Source organism: Neolamprologus brichardi, chromosome 13 (genome assembly GCF_056152115.1).
Source record: "Neolamprologus brichardi isolate AB-2024 chromosome 13, ASM5615211v1, whole genome shotgun sequence".
In the NCBI taxonomy this organism is placed as follows: domain Eukaryota; kingdom Metazoa; phylum Chordata; class Actinopteri; order Cichliformes; family Cichlidae; genus Neolamprologus; species Neolamprologus brichardi.
This window is the reverse complement of record NC_142116.1, coordinates 11,179,233-11,201,460: the sequence shown is the minus strand read 5'-3', so window position 1 is coordinate 11,201,460 and position 22,228 is coordinate 11,179,233. Positions and strand designations below refer to the sequence as shown.

The following is a 22,228-nucleotide window of genomic DNA, read 5'->3' as shown; positions in this document are numbered from 1 at the left end:
CATCCTGCTAGATCCATACTAATCAGTCTCAAAAGCGCTTGCCACAGGCAATTATTGACATGGCAACAATGTACAATGCAATGACACCTTCAAAGTAACCATTTTTACTTCTAGCAGAAAAGGTTCCTGTTACGCTGAAAAGCAGTGAAAAAGACAAAATGATAATCACTTTCTAACCATGACAACTTAATAAGCTTGAGTGGGGTTATAGTTTTCTGCCTTTAATACCTTCTATTACACACATTTTCTTATTTTTATTAGCGTTTCATCCTATTGTACTTATTGTGGCACTCTTGAGCATTTCAATTAGCAGTCTGTGTATGTAAATGACTATGGCTTTCTTAATGTAATACAATTAGCTTTACATAGAAGGTTTCTTATAATATACAGATAAACTGTGTTCTTGGTGGATACAGAGTTTGGTCAAATGCATGTATTTTTAGGTCAGGAGGTGTTTTGATTCTTACTGGACTGTCATTACACATATCACAATGAAATGATTAACAAAGCACAGAGACACTCACAGACCACTTTATTAGGTATATTTTGCTAGCACCAGGTTGATAGCATGGGTTTAACAAGGTGCTGGAAACAATCCTCAGAAATGTTGGTCTAATCTGTTGCTGCAGATTTTTCAGCTGTACATTAGTAATCCAAATCTCCTCTTCCACCACATCTCATTGGTACTCTAATGGAGATATGGGGACTGTGGAGCTACAGTGAGGAAACCAGTCTATAGATTATTTGAAATGTGTGACATGGTGCATGAACTTGCTCCAATCAGCCATCAAAAAATGTACACTGTGGTAGGGCTGCTCAATTAATCGAAATTTAATCTAAATTACGATCTGGGCTTTCAACGATCATTAAAAATGACTGAGCCGATTATTAGCACCTCCCTCGTGCTTTACTCGCGCGCTGCTTCGTGTGGCAAATCGAGCGCACCTCTCTGCATTTCGAACAGGCGTCACAACAATTAAGAGGACCCGAGGGAAGCTCGGAAAGCTAAGCAGAAGTTATTTGGAGAGGAGAGTGACTGCTGTTGGTTGAAAAGAGAGGTAAAAAAAACCTTCAGTGGTGTGGAAACATTATGGGTTCGTGGAGTCAGACATGGATCAAGTAGACATAGTGTGTAAACTTTGCTACAGTGTCGTAGCTGCACCACAGAGCTACACTGTGTTTACATTTTTCATTTATTTTTTATATTGCAAACATTTGCACCGTTATCAGTATTTGCACACTATTTTATATTATATTTGACAATCTTTAAAGCCATTATTCAATACATTGTTATTGTTAAATAAATATCGTCAAATAATCGAGATCTCAATTTCAGTGAAAATAATCGTGATTATCATTTTTGCCATAATCGAGCAGCCCTACACTGTGGTTATAAAGGGATGGCTGTGGTCAACAAAACTCAAATAGGCTGGGATGTTTAAATTATGTTCAGATGATACTAAGGGGCCAAAATTGTGCTAAGAAAATATTGCTCATACCATTACAACACCACCATCACCAGCCTGATACATTGTTACGAGGTAGGATGTATACATATCTAATGCTGTTAATGCCAAATTCTGATCATTCCATCTGTGTGGTTGTGTGGAAAACCCAGGCCAGCCTGTCTGGCTCTAACGGCTGAACCAGAAAGTCATTTACTGAAAATCATCTGTCTTCTCCATTGCGATGCTCAGTTTTACCTTCAGCAAGTCATTGTGACCATGTCTGCATACCCAAATTCACTGAGTTGCTGGCATGTCATTGGCTGATTAGATATTTGCATTAACAAGCAGTTGAACAGGTATACCTAACAAAGTGGCCACTGAGTATACGTGAAAAATAGAACTTAAAAACAATGGTTTGAATCTGAATTGCAAGCTGTGGTAAACTAAGTTTTATACTGAGAGCTAATCTTGAGAAAGGGGATGAACTTATAGCAATGATTTATGGAGACATACAGAGACACAGCCAAGTGTGTTAATTAGATTTATAATGTTTGTATTTTATAACCGTTCAGTGGTGACAAAGCATGCATAAAACTTACAAATGTAAATGACCAATGTGTAAGAACTTAGTTTTAATATTTCTAAAATTAGGTCGAGTTGATATCAAACCCAGGCATAAAACCAGCGCTTTGTTGAACTCACAGATAGTTGGCCAGGTTGTGCTCCTGAAGCGTGTGAGTCTCAAAGCCATGAGGAACCGTATCAAAGTATTCACTTCCCATTCCACATATAAAACATTTGGTCTGCAGGAAGAGAAAGTAAAATGTAATGGTTCATGAAACAGATTTGGACAAACATGATGTTCCCCAGACTAAATTAGAAAGACCAGAAGCCCGTTGTTTTAGTGCTCTGTGATTCAAATGTGGTATTTAGCCTGCTAGCACAATAATCTGACACCTTTTTTTTTTCTTAAACAAATGCACTGAGAGGACACCCACATAAGGAAAATACTGGTAAGGACAGAAACCTAATATTCCTTTTGTAAGCCACTGTGCAACACTTCGGGGATACTGAAAGTTGATTCTGATCATCTGACCGTAGCTTTCCCAGCCTTGTAAAGAGGACAGCTGTATAATGATTAAAACTCAAATGAGCCATGAGCAGCTGAACACACAAAGAGTTGGGGAATGGTTGCAATCACAGCATTAGAAGATGTAGTCTTAGGGTTTTCACATAAATGCCCTCCTTGACTCCCCGCTCAAACCAGCGTTCCTCCCTGTCCAGGATGTGTACATTCTTGTAACTGAAAAAGCAGTCACCAGTCTTTAGGTGTAAACAGACAGCAGAGTCCTGGCCTGATGAGTAAGGTCTTCTGTGTTCTGCCATCTACTAAGCCAGTGGCTTTCTTGATATATAATAGCAGTCCTCTCGTTACTTAAATGCGTACACTATATTGTTTCATTTGTGTCAGGGGACCCAATCTTCGACACATACCAGTTTTTGGCTTGTTTTGGGGTTTGATGTCACAGAGACAAAGTGCTTTGAAAAAAAAGATGCTTTGGGAAAACCAAACAACCTGTTTGTGCTGTGACAGTGATTAAAAAGAAGCAATAACGAAATATGTGTTTTGAGTTTAATGCATTTTAGGTCATTTCTATTTATGGCAAATAATGGTGGAATGGAGCTCAACCTGATTTATCATTGCTGAGAGCAGTAGAGCTTAATTCCCCTATAATACAACATCTGGAAAAGCAGGTATAAAATCTGTGACACCGTTTTATATTTTGTGACACAATGACAAATATAACATATACAGTAGAAAGAAAAAACACATTAGACGAAGATGTTGGAAAAACTGTCACAAGCCTATACCGAATTAACACAATGTAACACTATTTTTAACAGTTTCACAGCCCCAGCTTGCATCTGCTCTATTCAGCCTTCAGCAATCTGTAAAATATTTTATTTTTGCTTGAATTCCTTCTGAATATGTTTTGCAGTCAGCTGAACCACAGCTCTTACTATATTTTATGTTGTTATTGTTTTCTCTGTGAATGTGGAATGGCAAATGCTGACTTAAATGTTAATGACAACAACAACTATATGAGTACACTCTTTTCAGACAGTAGCTCACCAGTTTTGTCAGACTAAGTGTACTACCCTGTTTCCTCAGTCTGGTAATCAAAGGTCTAGTTTTCGATTACTTGGCTGCCTCTCCTGCACCTTTGGGCTTTTTTGCTTCCTTCTAGTGTCAGACTGTCTTTCTAACTTTGTGTCTTTTTTTAGGTTCTGATTCTCATGGTTTGTTAAAGCCTTATAGCCTTATATATTTTACAGATACCAGTGAGGGTTTTAGCCTGGCTCCCTGGTTCACTGGGTTCAGCAAAACAACCCTAACAGATAACTATTCTTTAAATAACAAACAGTGCATTTCCATTTGTTTTTCTCATCCTTCTAGCTTCTATGTATGGGCACATGAGCATGCAAACATGAGAGAACCAAGTCTGAAAAACTGAAAAATCCAACAAACGCATATTTTATGAATACTTTATTATTATTATTTTTTAAATCAACAATTTGTTTTTGTCAGACTAGAGTTTCTGTGCTGACTAGTCACTAATCATTCAAGAGAAAGAGATAATGGTACCCTCTCATTAGTCCTAATGGTACATTTGTTTCCTGTGAAACAGGCCCCACAACTGAATGTACTTCATTTATGTAATTGTATGTGTGTATGTGTGCAGTTTGTTTGCTCCCACATACTTAAGTTACAGCTGAAGTCTGTACTATGAAACAGGATTTCATCTTATCCAGGTAACTTCAGGATTAACCTGAGTTTTCTGTACTATGAAATGCTGATTCACCACCTACTGACCAATCAAGTCTTCAGAAAACAACTGATTTGAGGCCTGAGGGATCCTTGATCTCTCAGACTTCTATGCACAGATAGTAGGATGGTCTAAGGTTTTCAACAACATCTGAAGCCTTTTGTGTTTCATCAGTGATAAATACAGATCATTCCTTCTACAACCTTTTCCTTGAATTTTTTCCTCTTGACTGTAAATCATTTTGAAAGAACAATATTGTTTTATACGCTTTAAAACATGATTTGTATTTTTTTAACCTTATACTAAAGTCTACATTTGAATTCTGTTTTTATATATATATATATATATATATATATATATATATATATTCATTATTCTTAGACCATTAAAGGATGCAGCTGAAAGAACAAAAAGTAAAACAAAAACTTTATTAAATACTAGATTACTTGTCCTAATTGTAGAGCTATTAAAGTGATGAGTCTGTCAACTTACACAGTTGCCATTTTTCCCACTTTCCTTTCTGGCTTCAAATAGGCTAGACTTTGTTAATATACTAGATCTTTTACAGTCTTTCTGTCCAAAGCACCAAAAGCATACACACATTCATGCAGCACGTCTAATACTAAACAACTGTACAGCACTTTTCCTCTCACACACACTGCTTTGTCTGCAGAAGCTATCATGTTTCGTCAGTATTATTTCCTTAACCTCTTGATATTTTTTCCATATTATTGCTTTATCCTCATTTCCATAAACCAGTAACTCTGCTGCCAGAATACTTATCCATCCATGTTGTTGAGATGCTGCCAGTGCCACAAAGAGAGGAAACCTGAGTTAATAACCAGCTTTGTGTGACCACTTATTCTGATTTCTGGTGTTAAGGTAAGTGAATCCAGGTAAAAGAAAGACACTCTAGGCATGTTGACCTCGCTTCATAGTACCAAACCCTGGTATCAAACTTAGTCACAGAAGCTGCTGCTACATAAACATGGTGCAAAAGCTTTTAGCTTTTATAGGACATTTATATCTCACAATGCTGGATTATGTATTGTTGGAAATTTAATTTTGCTCAAAATATGGAAACAAACAAAAAAATTGTGGTTGCTTACTGCAATATAATGTGTATATTAATAACAAGTGTTTTTTTTTTTAAATAACAGGGCTGTCATCAATAGAAATATACTGTAAATGTGTGAGACAAAGTGTCAAATCTCACCTCCATATCCTCCTTCACCTGTTCCTGTTGGTCACGAAGCTCCCCAAAGGCATCAATTATCAAGCCTAAGAGCAACAGCATGAGCTTTTTCAGTACATGTTGATGCATGATAAATTCTTTATTTCCAGTTAATTTTAAGTTGCAAAACAAATTCACCGTGTGTGTGTTTGTGTGCGTGTCTTACCCTGGATAATGGCCAGGAGGATGACAATGACAAAGAAGAAAAACGTAATATCAAAGACAATCCGTTCCACCTCAAACTCATCTCCAGCAGGATCCTCGATCTCATCACCAATTCCACCGCCTGCACGCACTCCCACATACATGTGGAACATGTAACACTAAAATAAAGAAATAAATAAATAAATATTCTGTCTTGGTAGAATTCTATATGAGGATCAGAGCACTTCTCCCTCAATTTATTCCTCCCTTTAACGGGCTGTCTTTGCTAGTGGTGTGAAGTATTGAAGAATACTTGTTAATATTGAAGCTCAATAAAGAATTTATTCTCTGCACTTTCATCCCTCTATTCATGTTTGTTGCTATTGGGGAGAAAAAATATTAAAATGCCATTACTTCTACATTTTTAAACAATAGTGTAAGTTTTGTTTCTTATCAATCTTCTCAGACATGTATTGCCCTTCGGGGAGTATAAGGCAAGACAAATTAACATTCAAGTTGTCTACCAAGGGCTACACTGTGCTTTAACTGCCAAGGACAATATTTTCCACAAGGAATTTGAACAAAATCAAAATATCAAAGATTTTTCCATACAAGTCTTCTGCTTTGGATTCATACGCTTTCATTGTACTCGTCTTTAAAATGGTACGGCAATGACTGTAGAGAGATTGATACAACAGCACGGTGAGTGAGACTGAGGGTTTACCGTAATATCCCTCACCTCCTATATTAACAGGGTTTCATTCAAATGCTTTTACTTCCCATCCGCCTGCATATGTGAGTGACATATTAGAATAGAGCAGGCAGTGGGGTGTTAATATTTTGAGTGGCCAAACAAAGGGCTGTGCTGAGGCTTCGGGGGCTGTTTTCTCTCAAAGTGTCCATCATTTTATAGAAAAAAAACTTGATGGAATAAGACATGAGGCTGTTTTCATTTGAACAATGGGGATCCCTGTCAGAACCTTCCTCTACTTCTCTCACTGTGCAGGTAGAAAAGGAGGTGGGTGGCTGTGTTTGCATTATAAAGATAAGCACAAAAAGATAGCGACGGTGATAAGAGGCAGATATATGTGGAGGGAGAGTGTGTGTGTGAATATGCACATTAAACTCACAGTAAGCATGTCATTGCACTTCATGTCTTGGATGTCCTTGTCATCACTTTTGTTGTAGAACTTTCTGAAGAAGTTGAAGGCTACAACGGTGTAGAGGTACACCACAACAGCCAAGAGGCCCACGGTAAGGATCAACTGACAAGCACACATACATAATTAGAAAATGACAGACAGAGGCAGACGGGCATTAATACACTACTTCTTCTTTAATACACTACTCAATATAACCTCACAAGGTGAAAGCAAACATCGGCTGCATTGTAGCTGCACCCATGAACACACATGGAAACTGATGGAGGGAGAATTAAGGACAGATCCACGCAGATATGCAAATGCACAAACACACACCTGTTTGCCATTATGTGTGACAGAGGAGAGGATGGTACGAAGTGTCTTGAAACCCATAGCGATATCCAAAAGGTGGGCAGCAAAGAAGAAGTTGTTATAATGTCCCAGAAACGACATGGTCATGTACCATGCCAAGTACAAGAAGGACTGTAAGCACACACACGAGCACAACCAAACATAAGAAACACAGCCAATATAGATTACAAGGACAGATAAAGAGACAAATGTGTATTTTAGATAAGTTGAATAAAAAGGATATTAACATCTCCTCTGCTGTACGCCCAATTTTATAAAAAATAAATAAATCGTAGCGTGGTACAATGACAGATTAACAAAAGAGGAATAGGCCATAAAATATCGGATATGTTTTACAACCACTGCCTGGTAACATTAACCAAATGGTTAACATAACACCTTTGCTTTGGCTTATAACCAAACTGAGCAAAAGTCATAAACTATTAGATGCAATCCAACTTACATTGTCAGTGAAAACTACACCTAGTTTCCAGACCTGATACTTCATGTCAATGGAGTTGCATCTGAAAAAAAATATGATATGATTAATAAATAAAAAAAAAAAAAATTGATAGACAATAACAAGAACAATTAAACAAGGTCAAAATGTTAGTGATTTACATCAGAGCCTTGACCTACTGTGTTTTTATATTTTTAAAAACACAGTCTCAGTTATGGGGCTTTTTCTTAGAATATTATGTTCTTCCTCAAGTACAGCATAATGTTCTAGGACCTTTTTTTACCTGTTACATAACATATACACACAGACACACACACACACACACACACACACACACACACACACACACACACACACACTGTTCGCAGAACCATTATTAAAAATGCCACGGGCTATTAATAATCATTTGCCTGAAATGTTATTTTACTAACAAGGCCCACACAAGAGCCAAACATAACAGTAAATAAACCCAGACTGTTAATGTATTTCACCAGGGACCCATTTTGTAGTCCAATTCACTTCCACAGTAAAATGCATTAGAAAATGGGCTGTATTGATTTCATATTTACATTTTTTTTTTATGTAATTCCCAGACAGCCTGTATACTAGCTATCCTCCAGATAAGTAGCTACATTATTGCGATCACTGCAAGCTTCTTTGTGTACAGCTGCCTACCTAATCCATATCATGAAAGCCTGTCAGGGAAGAATTATTTGTATTTATTAAAATGCATATACAATATAGAAAATGAGATTGTGTTCTTGCATGCATTAAACCTTTCTATAGCAATGCCATAAATAACAAAAAACTACACCAAAATTTTGTCTGAAATTGCACGCAGAGCTAAATAAATGACACATTAGACCTCAGATGTTTCCCATGAATCTTTTTAAGAATGCACAATTGCAAACTCTACTCACAGAGCACTCCAGGCAGTGTCTCTCTTGAGCCTCTTCTTTGTTTTTGTTTCAGAATTAAGGTCTAAAGCAGCCTTGTCCAGACCTAGGAGTTCACTTATCTTCTCGCAGCCATAAAAGTCACCGTACTTATCCATCACCTGAACAGGGAAGAAGACATGTTTGCATCGTGATGCAAGCAATGTGTTCTTCAGTGTATCATCACATGAATTACACAAGACAATGATAAATGGTATTTGGATTAATACTGAATTCTGCATAGTCTAAGTGTAACAAAACAAAGATTGTCAGACACTTGTGTTGCAAATGTTTTTGGGAGTTTTTTGTTTAGTTTTGCTTGTTTGGACAGTTGTGTCAATGACTGGCACAAACACTGGTTTTAAAGTAATCAACACATTTGTGTTGATGCAGACTTTACCATTTACCTTCCTGATAGAATGCACAGGCGTTGCATCTCAGTTTAAAAATATTAACTTGGGCTCATGACAAATACAGGAGTTTCAACTTTATGTGACTGAATCTATTAAAATAAGAGCCAAGCTTTATTATAAAGCCCATTTTCCATTACAAACCCAGGCACTCTGAAGTCTGGTAAGCAATATCACAAACCTTCTAACCATCTATTTTACTGCAATTTCTTAAAATGATGCAATCAAGGGTATTAAATGCAATGTGGGAGTGCCAGGTGTATTTTATGTAGACCAACTGTCCATGAAGTGGCAAAAAGCCAAAACCAAAGTCAAAGTGCTTTAATGAAATTCAAAGTCAAAACATTACTTTCCAGCCCTGACTTTTTCTTCTTTAAATGAAAGTGTTTGTGCAAAAATTACTTAATAAATGATTAATTGCGCCTTACAACCGGGTGCCTATCATAAAACTTGCAGTGTATAGGCAAGGGCCACATTGCAGTGCAGAACAATTTAACAAAAAGCAAGCTTTAGTAGTAGACTACATAGTCCAAAAATGCATACTTCAATAGGTAAACAAAAATTACAAGGAGCTCACTGAGAGTAGCAGACAGAGAACGACTCAACAAGGACAAAATGAAACACATTTCTATGCTGTATATACACAGAAGACTGACTACTCCCGAGAGAAAAGTGAAAACAATCAGGGAGTCAGGGGAAGACAGACAGGAAGCAAAACTAGCGCACACAACTCTCAAAGGATAAACTCAAAACCAAATAAAACACAAATCAAAAACAGCAGTAACACTAGAACAGCACAGAAATCATGACAAGAACCAGAACTCAGGAATGTCAAACAAGAATCAGAAGAACTAAGCCACTAAGTTTAACCTAATAGGATGATATTGAAACCATGATATGAAACCAATACTCAAGCAAATAAGTATTAGAAGATCAGTAATGCCTAACAGAAATCAAAACATTAAACTACAACTTAACAAAACCCTAGAGCCACAACAGTCGCTGTGAGAACCCGTCATATCTATTTTTTTGTTCAAATATACACTGCCAGGAAAATGCAATATACAGTACTGCTGTAAAATAAAATCAATACTTCCAAATATCCCTTCAGAAGCTGATGAGTACTACCATAAATACTAGCTGGATGTGTCTATGAAACCATATCACCAAAACAAAATGGCAAACCTATATTCATTCAAGTGTAAAGCACAAGTGATACAGTGAAATAAAGTTGTTGCTAACACTGTTCCTAACAAATCACTTCAAATGAGAGGGGAGCATGTTCCAAACACTGAAGACTTTAAATAACTACTTCCCCTGATAAAATGATCAGTGAATGTAGTTTGATGCAACACACCAAAGGCCAGATTTAATAAGTCATCCACATAAAGTGAGGCTGCAATCGCAAGAATGTGCCAATAAGAGTGGAGCAAATTAGCAGCGCCAAAATAACACAGTACATTAATAAAGTGTACACATCTGTTTCTATTGAAATTACTGTTACTGCCGCACATGCATGAATGTGTGGGGTCTTTTTTCCTGTGTGCTACAGGCATTTACTCAAATCAAATAAAGGCATCTGACTCTAATCTGCCTGTACAAAAAACAAATACTGTATTCAAAATGCTGATCTGCATTCATTGACACCTTAACAACATTAAGACTTAGACACAAGTCTAACATGTGTGAGATCTGATTGTAGTGCTGCAGAGATCTGTGTGGATACTTTTAAGCAAAGATAGGTTTTCAATAATATTTCTGTGTATAAATGTGACTAAAAAGCAAAACACAGCAAAATGAAATACTCGCTATAAAACTCGACTTTGCTGCTGATAATACATCTATGGCTTGCAGGCCTCTTGAACTAGGCAACTAAACCTTCTCCTCCTCACACTCTACATTCAGTTCTGCTCCGCTACCAAAAAAAGAAAAAGCAGAAGCACCAGAAAAATATGGGACACTGGTCATTCAGGGTAAGTACCTGCAAACTTTAGTAAATTACATTTGTATAATTGATTTAGATACTGTCCTCCTTAAATTCTGCACTCAGAAAGGGAAAATCCTAAGGCCAGCCAAGAAAGTAATGTGTCTAGTAATGTGTATGTGTCTCTTTAGTAAATCTCAAAAGTAGTTATTTTAATCCCAAAGGAGGTAATCCCAAACCCGTAGTATAGCCCCCATTAGCTTTCATACCAGTGCATTACAAGTTGAATTTCTATGAGTCACATTAAGTGTTCCTAAATTGGGGGAAAAATACCAATTAGGCCTTTCTTAAAGCAGACAATGATCTCCTTTTTTAAACTACAGAGACATAATCAATGAGAAGGCTGAAGGTGTTGCACTGTCTATTGAGGCAAGAAAATCATTTTGGTATTTTACAGGGAAATAATGACACCTGTGATGAAACGGTAAATGTCATTATGGTTCTTAAAGCAATGTAACTACATGGAATATGCACATAATTATATAAATGCATAAGCACTTTTAGACCAGACCTTACCTTTCTCTTCACAAATTTATCCCAGTAATTGCTTGGAAATGATCTGAAAACATAAAGAGTAAGAGACTCATTCATATGGGAGGAACAGAAACTGTAACATTTACTGAAGCAACATTGAGTGAAGCATTTCAGCCTGCCACTTCAATATGTATACACTCACCAGCCACCTCATTAGCTACACCTTGCTAGAAACACGTTAGGCCCTATTCTGCCTTCAGAACTGCTTTAATTTACAGGTGCTGGAAACATTCCCTAGAGATTGTGGACTATATTGACAGCACAGGGTCATGCAGTTCCTACAGATTTGTCAGCTGCACATGCATGATGCAAATCTCTCATTCCCCCATATCCCAGAGGTATCCTATTGGATTGGCATTTGGTGACCATGAAAGCCATTTGAGTACAGTGAACTTACTGCCATGTTCAAGACACCAGTTGGAGATGTTAACTTTGTGACATTGTACATTATCGAGCTGGAAGCAGCCATCAGAAGATGGGCACACTGTGGTCATAAAGGGATAGATATGGTCAACAACAACACTAAGGCAGGCTGTGGTGTGGAAATTATAATGTTGATAATAAGGGCTCCAAAGTGCGCCAGCAAAATTACAGTCACAGCATTACATCATCAGCAACTAGAACCCTTGATACAAGGTCGGATGCAGCCATGCTTTTATGTTGTTTACACCAAATTCTGACCCCACCATTCAGATCTAGCAGCAGAAATCAAGACTCATCGCAGCAGCCGACATATTTCCAATCTCCTATCGTCTAATTTGGTGAGCCTCTGTTTATTGCATCCTCAGTTTCCTGTTTTTAGCTGATAAAAGTGTCACCCGGTGTGGGGTCTGCTACTCTAGCCCATGTGCTTCAAGGTTTGACATATTGTGCTTTCAGACATGATACTGCGTGTTATTTGAGTTATTGTTGCCTTCCTATCAGCTCAAAGCAGTGTGGGCATATTCCCCTGACCTTAGACATCAACATGGCATTTTCACCCAAAGATCTGTCGCTCACTGGATATTTGCCCTTTTCTCTGTAAACCCCCGTTGGAAAATCCCAGTAGATTAGCAGTTTTCTGAAATACTCAGACTAGTCCACCAAAAACAATGCCACTTAAATCACATTTGTCCCTCATTCTGGTGCTCAGTTTGAAATTCACCAAGTCGTATTGATCAGGTCTGCATGGCTGTTGCCATGTGATTGGCTGATTTGATATTTGGCTTAAAGCCAAGTCAGGCAAGCCTACCTACTGAAGAGTCCAGCAAGTACTAGGTGCCAGTAGCAGGTTTCTTAGATTTGAAGTACAAAACTGGCTGTTATTTGATTTTACCATCACTTTATGAATAAAAATGATATTAAAACACAAGTCATGAACATACGGGGTGTTAATTGCCAGTCGGTCCCATTGGCCTTTGATGTCTTCCTCAGGAGGCTGCTTTGTCACATAGAGTCCATCAAACTCCAGCCTTCGTGCCACTTCCTTCTCACGTTTGAAGATTACTAATGGTACCTTTCAATCAAACGCACTACAATAATCACTGTATTCTTTGAATAAGTACATCAGTAATACACTAACAAAACATTCAAGTTGATAATTTACTTCATGGCTCTTGACAGGTAAAAAGTGAAAGAAGTTCTTAAACTGGTATACCTTGAGGCAGTAATAACCAATAATACAACAGAAGGAGATGATTGTGTGAGCTACAGTCAGGAAATTGAGAGAGGGCTCCATGTATCCACTGTTTTCTTCAAGTACAAAATACACTCTGCCCTCGCTGTTGTTGTCAGCATCAGAGTTCAGTTCTTCACCGTAAACAGATGTGGTCATTCCTTCCTCTACTTTCAGGGTAGGAAACTGTGTTACCTTGGGTAGACAGTAGACCAAATACATAATACTTAAGACAAAGTTGACTTTTTTTTGACAAAATATTAAAAACCATCTTTTTTAATATAAGAAATTCAAGGTTGTTAAAGTAAAGCATCGACCGAGACTACCCGGTTTGATTGACTCCCTGGGCTTCACAGCATGAAGTAGCAAATAATGGGCAAAAAAACATGGACAAAACACACAACAGCACAAAATACTTGTCTCATTAGCACATTCCCACCTTGTAGAACAGAAGGACGAAATTGATTGCAAAGGTGACAAAAAGAGCCAGCAAGCGCAGATTATAAAAGTTCCTTGCAAAATAGTTCTGGAAAAAAGAAACAGAAAAAAAATCTGAGGTGTCTGGCCTTTATATTTATGTGACTGTGGAGGAAAACTGACGTGGGTGTAAGGATGCATCCTTATCTACATTGTACTCATACATTCACAGCCATGTGTGTCTCTGTGTGTGCACTTGCATATTACCAGCAGGCTCTTGTTATGAGTGCCAATTGTCTCCCAAAGGGCAGATTGTTGGCTCTGTGGTTCTTTTAACTTATTTGAGAATCTCTTGGCTCTCCCTCTTGCCTTTGCTTTCTCATTTCCAATTTTCTTCTCAGACTTCTCTCTGCAAATAATCCATACGCAAACAGAGGGAAAGTCAAACAGCCTTACTTTGACCAATATCTGGGATGATGAAAGCAGAATTTTGCCTGTGAAGATTTCAAACTTTTGATGTTAAATGTGATCTTAACCTTTGCTTTAAGCCCACAAGAAAGGTCAGTGGTTTTTATATGCTGAATGGCAGCGGCTCAACACTATAGTGGTCAGCATGTTTGCATAAGACCCAAGATTTTAGACCAGAGGGAGACACAAATTCAGCCTCAGGGAATCAAATCACATAAAACATGCAGGTCCATCTGTTGTTGTAACCCCTTGAGAGTTAAGGGAGCAGCCAGAAGGACCTTACTGTAGGCAAATTTTATAGCTGTCATTTAGCAAAATATTTTTTATTGGTTTTAAACACACATTTTAGCGACTGTAACACTTAAAAGTGTTATTGAGAAGTTAAAGAAAATCCCTCTTTGAGAACCAAATAAGAAAGCATGCAAGAGACTTACTCTGTGTTCATTTTTTTGTCTTCATTTTTATCCTCTGTGGTTGTGTGATCCTTAATTTGCTGCTTGTAAAATTCATTAAGAATCAAAGTTTAATATGAAGCTCAAACAGTATCAAAGTATTACAAATCAATGAAGCTTAAGACAAGTCCACACAGATGAAAAACCTTGGGAAAAATAAAATGTACTGAGCCACGAACATTAAATAAAACATTCTGAATGTAATTTTCATACCGTTATCTGATGCTTCTCAATATCAGAGGAAGCACTGGTCCTGGAACTTGTGCTGAACAGGTCATCCAGACTGGCAGTGAGGTCTTGTGCTACAAGTTTGTATCGACCTTCCTCTTTCTTTAGTTTGAGGCCAAAAATGCCTGACAGTGCATCCACCTCTCTGGGGGAGGTCACAGCTCCCATCTGCCCAATCTCCCTCAATTCTCTGTGGGACGAAAAACTGGCAGAGTACCTCCTCGGCTGATCCACACCACTTGGCACCTCCGTGACCTCATCAAGAGTTGGTTCAAGGATACCGCCAAGCAAGTCAGATATCCTAATCCTTTTGGCTCCCTCTATGAGCCCACCACTCACAAAAGTAATGTACAGCACGTATAAGATGCTGCGGAATAAAACATAAATGCACCGTACCTGAGCCATACAAATAAATCGGACGAATAGAGCAGCCAACATGAGGATATCCTTCAGGGTCATCTTCATCAGTGTCTTTAGGTTTGTCAGAGAAAGTAGAGTTGAGAGAAATAGCCACCAATGAATCATGAAAAACATTCCCTGATCGCCCAGGCGTCGTTTATCCTCGACTTGTTTCCCAGTATTTCTTTCTCCGGTGTTAGAGCCAGATATCTGAGCTGCAAGCTGCATCTCAAAAATGGTGTCCTCACAGAAATTGACAAACATTTCCATTTTCTCTCTCTCTGCACCCTCGTTGACAACATCAAAAATGAACTGCCTCTTCGACTCTTTAACCTGTGGCTTCTCCCACTGTGTGCGGCTATATTCACTGATCTCAAAGTAGACGCGTTCGAAGCGCTTCCCACTGCCGAGGATCTCTATGCGTCCTAGATAGGGCTGAAAGTAAGTCAAGACACTTTCTGCCAGTTCCAAGAATGTCTTTAGTCTTGAATCGTTGGGCATGTGTTCTGACAAATTGGTAAGGAGAACGGTGATGCTGAAGCCAATGTCTTTTGCTGGCTCATGGAAGCGATCCACAAAGGCCTCATAGTTCACAATTTCACCATCATTAGTCTCCATGCACGAAAGCAAGAAGTGGATCTCAGCCTGCGAGAGATGCTTGCAGTTTTCCATGGCTTTCTGGAAGTTCTTCCTGGATATGCTTCCCTGACGATCAGGATCATGTTCTCTGAAGGCTTCTGAGGAGGTGAGGTCTTTAAGTTTGAGGAACATGTCAAAAAACTTGAGAATCATTTCCACATTGCCTGACGATTCCACCAACATATCCACCATTTGCTTTCCAGTAGTTCCATTGACAACATTACCTGCAGGAGGCACAGGAATGTCCTTACTTAATGATAAATGGTAACTTATTACTATCACAAACTGCAAAACAACAGCAGATATTTACCTTCTAACATGGAAAGCAAAAACACAACCATATCTTTCTGTAAATCCATGAGCTCCTTTAGAAGCTCTATTTGCCTTGAATCCTGTATGTGCAGAAAATATATTCATAGTTAAATTTTCATAAAGTTGTACCACTGATTTCACATATTACACTGTGCATAAGTGGGCACATTATCAGAGGACAGTTTTATGTTAAAAATAAATCTGAACAAAAAATGATGACTGCGGGGGTAGAAACCCTGCAGTACATGATCACCTAGAGTATTGTCAATTTTATGTCTTCTGAATTTTAAATGGAAACATGCATGGTCACTGTGAGTGGATTAATACGCTGTACCTGAGAGAGCTTCATCTGCAGGTGCGCAAAGACATGGAGGAATCCCACAACAGCGTCCCAAAGACGACTATGAGCTAGACTCTGTTGGTTCCCAGTACACGGACCCTGTATGCACACTAGATTTAGACACTTTACATCTTACCCATCACAGAGTGCTATTACGAAGCAGTTTGACTGGTCCTAAATTAATTCTGCAGCATGGCAAGAATTTGAAATATACAACCCCAAATTAACAGACTGCTGGGATCATTAATTAAACATTTTAAAGACTACATTGTGAAAAGGTTTAATGAAGACTACAGAGCTGGGCAATAAAATCACTATGGAATGTGATGGAAACAGACTTACCTGTATGTACTCAGTGAGAGTGTTGAAGACCTGTTTGGCCACTTCGATGGCCTTGGAGAAGTTGTGCTGACCTTGTGCATCAATCGCATCCTTACCTGAGTAGTACCAGTAGAAGTCACTGATGGACTCCTACAGTGTAGCAGAGGAAAATGTTTGTATTTAATGAGCACAACTAAAACGTTCTTTTAGAGAAAACTATTGAAAAAGACAAAGAACAAATCCAATTCTATTATTGCACTCCAGCTAATTTAACTTTGCCTTATTTTGGACACATCTACTTGAAATTAAATCAATCAATCACTAAAACATTACGCTCCACAAATGTGCCTTAAATGAAACACCAAAACACAGCATTACAAATGAAAACTCATCACAGCGTGCCTACCTGTATCCTTAGTAAATAGTCTACAGTGGATATAATGATGTTGACAGTGGTGTTGTTGCCTGTTTGTGTTCTCAAGTAATTCTGGAAATCTAACACATAAACAAAATATCATTGAAGTGGACAAATTGTTAAAGTGAGCTTTGCATACATTAGGATTGGACAATATATATGTAGTACACAGCTGTTATAAGTTGCTATTAAACTACAGTAATTTCCATCTATATTTCTTCAATATATCAATATATTTTTGTGAACTCTTTGACAGAATGTAACTGGATACAGCAGAAAGCAATTAACCTGAGTTGTGTCCTTCACAGAGCAGCTGAAGGAAACGGAACAGGTCACAGGTTAGGTCTTTGTCAGGCATCACCTTTTCTCCTGGGAAAAAGATGGACAGAAAAAGGTGAGGGGAGAAAAAAAAAAAAAAAAAAAAAAAAAAGAGTAGAGGTGTAAGGTTCATAAACCGAGTAAGAGAATGTTCAAAGAATGAATAAAACAGAAAATTAGGCCACTTTTGACTGTAAATTCAAGACCTCAAGATCTCACAGCTGGCTCTTCTGCTGTGACATGGATTAATAGTAATAGATTTTTTTGCCTATTTGAATACAGTACCTGAGCTCTCGTCCGTGGCCATGCCTAATCCCTCTGCTTTGTTCTGCCTCTCAAAGGCATTCAGATCCAAAACACTGAACAGAAGAAAAGCAGGCACAACCACACAGAAAAAAGCACAAGTAAAGCACTTGTACTGTTGGCTTTTTTTTTTTATTGTAAATTAAATCAATCACTATTTGAAACCTGCCAGCCTTTATAACATTTGACATGATATCTAATTTTTCTACATTCACTCACCTGCATGACTGCATAAGCCCAGCCATGCTCCGAAAGAAGCCCACATCTCGCTTCTCTTTTAGATAATCCAGCATTTTCTATCAGACAAAAGCATCAAAGACAAGGTCTGATAAATGGATGATCTGATTTGAAACAGAGGTAATTAGATTTATTAGCATTGCTGCAGTAAGATGACAACATTTGAAAGGGCTATGTTCTAATAAGGACAAATAATGACACGAGGGCACTTAGTTTAAACATTATTGTAGACCTATTTAACGTCCTGCAGTGAGACCAAAGAAAAAATCATTTTAATTTGCACAAACAGGCAAAAAAATTAGGACCACTCACAGATATATATGTATAATGTAAGCTCGGGTAAACAATCATAGTTCATATTGGTGGATGCAGGAGAAGTATGTAGATGTAAAGGCCTGTCCCAGCTTGTCAGGGGCCAAATCACCATAATTAGATCTCTGAAATGGAAAGGCTTTCAAGGTGCCCATGGTCAGCACTGGGAATGCATACAACTTGCAGGATCTGCTGCCTTCTGGTCACATATTAAAAGGCACCTTCAGAGATCACACATCCAGCAGGGCAGACACAGAGGACCAACAGGCCACAGTGTTTTAGCTGACTGGTGTATCATTAGATACTCGTTTACTTTAAACTGAGATCTTTGATAAAACAGTTTCTTCCCCAAGTTATTCGATTCATGGTAATCATTTGTTTTATGATATAAAAACCTAAACTCCTATTTAAAATGAAGAAATAGCGAATGTCACAGAAGGTATATATCAGATCTATTTTGTGAATGCCAAGAAAAAAACCAACGTAAATAGTTTCAGGGGGAAAGCAATGAAATTATTGTACCTGCTGAACAGTGGCATTTCCTCCATTGAGAATAGCAATGCCTAACTTCAGCGTAGGGGCAATTATGGAGCCTATGGCACCTGAAATTAATCAAAAGAAAAGAAAAAGCATGGTACTGACTCCAAAGAATAACACTCCATGATGCACATTTGAAGAAAGGAGTGAAACACACTAAGCATCTACTCTCTTCACGTCAGTCTCAAGAAAATGAGCACTAAATCAATCAGAAAGAAAAAGATTACTTTCTCAGTTCCCTGCATGTGGGAATCTTTGCCGAGTATTCAGCTAACATAAATACTCTGGCTTACTGCTGGCACATCTAAAGCAACAACATAATAAATTAGAAAGCAAAAGATTAATCTTAATATTTAAATTTCTATGATTTTAATGTATTTTTCTATTACATTAAAATATTTTCTAATATTTGAATGTCTTTCCTACCTTTGCTGGCGCTGATAGTTTGCAGGACCATCTCAGAAGCGCCACGACAATGTAACCTGGCTTGCTGGTACAGCAACTTCTGTTTCTCCATCTCCTTCTCCTGAGGCGATGAAAAGATAATTCATGTTTTTATACACCATTTTATCAAATTGAATTTAACATAATGTTGAATATTAATAATCTATAACACTGTTCACAATAGAAATAGTAAAAACTAACAAGTTAAGCCTCTAACAAAAACTCTAAGGAATATTAAACACAAGTCTCTTACTTCAAAGCTTTCCACCTCCTGCTCTTTCTCTTCGCCCTCTCTGCTACAACTCTTGAAAAGCAAACACATGAAGCAGGGTGGTTATATGAAAAGATGTAGAAAATACAAGTAAGTGCATACAAAAGAAACACCTAGTTCATAAATTCATGGCACCTTGCTTTGATATGTGTTGCATGCGCTATTCACCAAAAAACAAAGAAGAATGAAAGTAATATTAAAAGCCACATTGTGCATTTTGTTTCTCTCTAGTTTATTGCTATAATTTTAGGAGCTGGCGAATGTTGTTCAAGAAGAAAATTCAAAATACTATGATAGTACAATTACATATATGTAACATTAAAGGCAGTCACTCTGCATGCTTTTGTAAAGGACTTCAAGACATGAACAGAGATTTAGACACTACCAATGAGTGTTCTATTACCTTGGCCATAATAGCAGCGTAGGACTTATAGAGACTGTCAATTCCATCCTTACTGTGAACAAAGAAAGGAAACGAGATGTGATTAGTGTGTATCAAAGTATGCACAAGTTCAAGTTCAAAACCCCTTACACTGTTGAAGCCACTACTACCTTTAAACACCTTATGTGGACACAGTTAATGCCCAAGTCTACCCAGTGGCATTGAACATGTTTATTGACCTTAACAGACAACACCTGGATACTAACTAATCTGATTAAATCTCTGCAGTGACTTTACAAATGGGAATGCTCCTCCACCATGGTTTTTGCAAAGACATGATGCCAAAGTGTTCATTTATGTTCATGTTATGAGTTTCTGCAGGAATATCTGAAATATATCTTAATTGTACTGGTGGATAAGATCACACATTAAGAAAAAGAGCATTTATGAGATTATAGGAATACTTATTTCAGTTACTTTTCAACAAGAATTTTAACCACTGCTTGCAACAAGAAATATTTTTTTTCCCCATTCACAACATCTGTGGCGAAAAATATATGCTTTGAATATTCCACTGAAACTGCAGCTTAAAATGTATTGATGTAAATGATACACATTATTTGCAACATCAAGCAGAATGCATTTATGCAAAAATTAAAGCCCTGGAAAAGGCAGAAACATATTCCACATTCCAAGCTTTCAGAGGTCAGTGGCCACAGATGTTGGACAAAAATATCATGCTTCTGGTCAATTCAATGTTGGCTTTCTGGCTGATGAGTTTGACTAATAATAGTTGTGCTGACTGGAAATGTTATTGCAAGTGATTCTTTTATGATAAGCACACACACCTGCTTTCTGTCAGGGCGCTTCGACTGAAGAGTGTAATGAGTTGTAGGAGAGGATCGATTGGTTTGGCACCTTCCTTCACATCCTTTTCTTCCCCTCTTCCACCTACATACAGTTCCATTACTCCCCTCTTCTGCAAGCCAGAAATAAAAGAATAAAGAATAAAGGAACTAACATGGAGTCTTAATTTCACAGCCTGGCTGTTCACAGCAGACTGAGGTTTACACCTGGCTGCTTTGTTATTTATTTGGAAATTCTACTAAAAAGACATATGCAAGCAAAATGTCTTAATGGATTAATGTTTTTTTTAATAAAACAAATGTTTAAAGTGATAATAAGATGGCAACACAATAATGAGTGCACAATGTCACATCCCACCTACTTTTTATGCCAGAAAGTGGGCAGTTTAGTGAGTGCAAAAATATTGTACAATAGTATTAGTGTTTAATTTCGATTCAGTACAACAGTGTAGGTGGGATTTTTGTGCAGCCTGAAATTCCTCACAGTCTTAGGCTGATTTTGAGCAAAAAGGGTTTGTTTTACACGATAAGTATTTTGTTGGCAAAACAGTACTGTACTGTACTAACATCATATGCCAAGAAGAATATATCTAATTATATGCACACGGGAAAAAAAGCTGATTTGATTATGGCTTCAGTTTTTAGAGGCACTGAACCCCATGACAATCTCTGTTTGAGCATCCCCCAGACCCATTGCTAGCAGATTGTCAGAGCTACTCACAGTTTGCATGTAAGATCCTGACCAGTCTGCAAACGCTCGCCAACTAATAACCAAGTGGTAGTGAAACTTCAAAGTACAAAATGCTGCCACTGCAACCAAAACCTGCTAGCAGCTGTGCAGCATCATATACCTGTTTAATAACAGTTCAAACTAGCCACTGCTTGCAACCTGAGGAAATCCCATGTCAACCAGCCGGAGAACCCATATTTTTCCTTAGCAAATGCTGGCTGACAAGGTGTCATCGACCAGTCTGTTGGCCTATCTGACTGGTGCCTTAGGCAATCTGCAGTAAAACTTCATGTAAGAATAGCTCATCAAAATCAATTTAGAGCCACATTTCACTTAATTAAAAACAATAAATCAATTCATGTCTCTCATCTGGTACCCTTTAAGAACATAGGCCTGTTACACAATCCTCCTCTACATTATTTTAAACTTTTACTAATGCCAGCAGGGCCACCTTCTCCACTCACAGCTAAATTCTCCACAAGTGTCTCTTCAAAGCTGTACTCCTCAGCAGATATCCAGGATTTATTGTAGGCTTGAAGAAACAGGTTAACAGCTCGATGCCTAGAGACGAAAATTAAAAGGATGACAAAAAGAGAAGACTTATCTTTCTGAAGTAGAAGGAAGCAAACACAGGAAAAAAAATATAAAGATATTTCTTCTCTGGTAACATAAGTGACAAACTCACAATCACAAGATCGGCCTGCCTTAAATCA

General features: G+C 37.9%; 1 protein-coding gene across 4 annotated transcripts in view; it reads right to left on the bottom strand.

The window, feature by feature from the left end:
- Positions 1 to 22,228, bottom strand: part of ryr2b (ryanodine receptor 2b (cardiac)) — a 76,384-nt gene that overhangs the window by 3,071 nt on the left and 51,085 nt on the right. For 3 of the 4 annotated variants that reach the window (XM_087850135.1, XM_087850138.1, XM_087850137.1), the window contains 27 exons: positions 21,980 to 22,076; positions 20,768 to 20,898; positions 19,941 to 19,992; positions 19,520 to 19,570; positions 19,249 to 19,348; positions 18,808 to 18,887; positions 17,956 to 18,032; positions 17,719 to 17,792; positions 17,404 to 17,484; positions 17,107 to 17,195; positions 16,722 to 16,850; positions 16,374 to 16,478; positions 16,038 to 16,119; positions 14,675 to 15,951; positions 14,444 to 14,505; positions 13,809 to 13,950; positions 13,564 to 13,650; positions 13,107 to 13,319; positions 12,835 to 12,965; positions 11,453 to 11,495; positions 8,528 to 8,664; positions 7,611 to 7,671; positions 7,133 to 7,279; positions 6,785 to 6,919; positions 5,677 to 5,833; positions 5,493 to 5,557; positions 2,151 to 2,251 (listed from right to left, as the gene is read on the bottom strand). In XM_087850135.1, coding sequence (XP_087706261.1) covers positions 2,151 to 2,251; positions 5,493 to 5,557; positions 5,677 to 5,833; positions 6,785 to 6,919; positions 7,133 to 7,279; positions 7,611 to 7,671; positions 8,528 to 8,664; positions 11,453 to 11,495; positions 12,835 to 12,965; positions 13,107 to 13,319; positions 13,564 to 13,650; positions 13,809 to 13,950; positions 14,444 to 14,505; positions 14,675 to 15,951; positions 16,038 to 16,119; positions 16,374 to 16,478; positions 16,722 to 16,850; positions 17,107 to 17,195; positions 17,404 to 17,484; positions 17,719 to 17,792; positions 17,956 to 18,032; positions 18,808 to 18,887; positions 19,249 to 19,348; positions 19,520 to 19,570; positions 19,941 to 19,992; positions 20,768 to 20,898; positions 21,980 to 22,076 — 3,906 coding nt within the window. The remainder of the gene's footprint in view (positions 1 to 2,150; positions 2,252 to 5,492; positions 5,558 to 5,676; positions 5,834 to 6,784; positions 6,920 to 7,132; positions 7,280 to 7,610; positions 7,672 to 8,527; positions 8,665 to 11,452; positions 11,496 to 12,834; positions 12,966 to 13,106; positions 13,320 to 13,563; positions 13,651 to 13,808; positions 13,951 to 14,443; positions 14,506 to 14,674; positions 15,952 to 16,037; positions 16,120 to 16,373; positions 16,479 to 16,721; positions 16,851 to 17,106; positions 17,196 to 17,403; positions 17,485 to 17,718; positions 17,793 to 17,955; positions 18,033 to 18,807; positions 18,888 to 19,248; positions 19,349 to 19,519; positions 19,571 to 19,940; positions 19,993 to 20,767; positions 20,899 to 21,979; positions 22,077 to 22,228) is intronic. The other variant, XM_087850136.1, reaches the window with a different exon arrangement.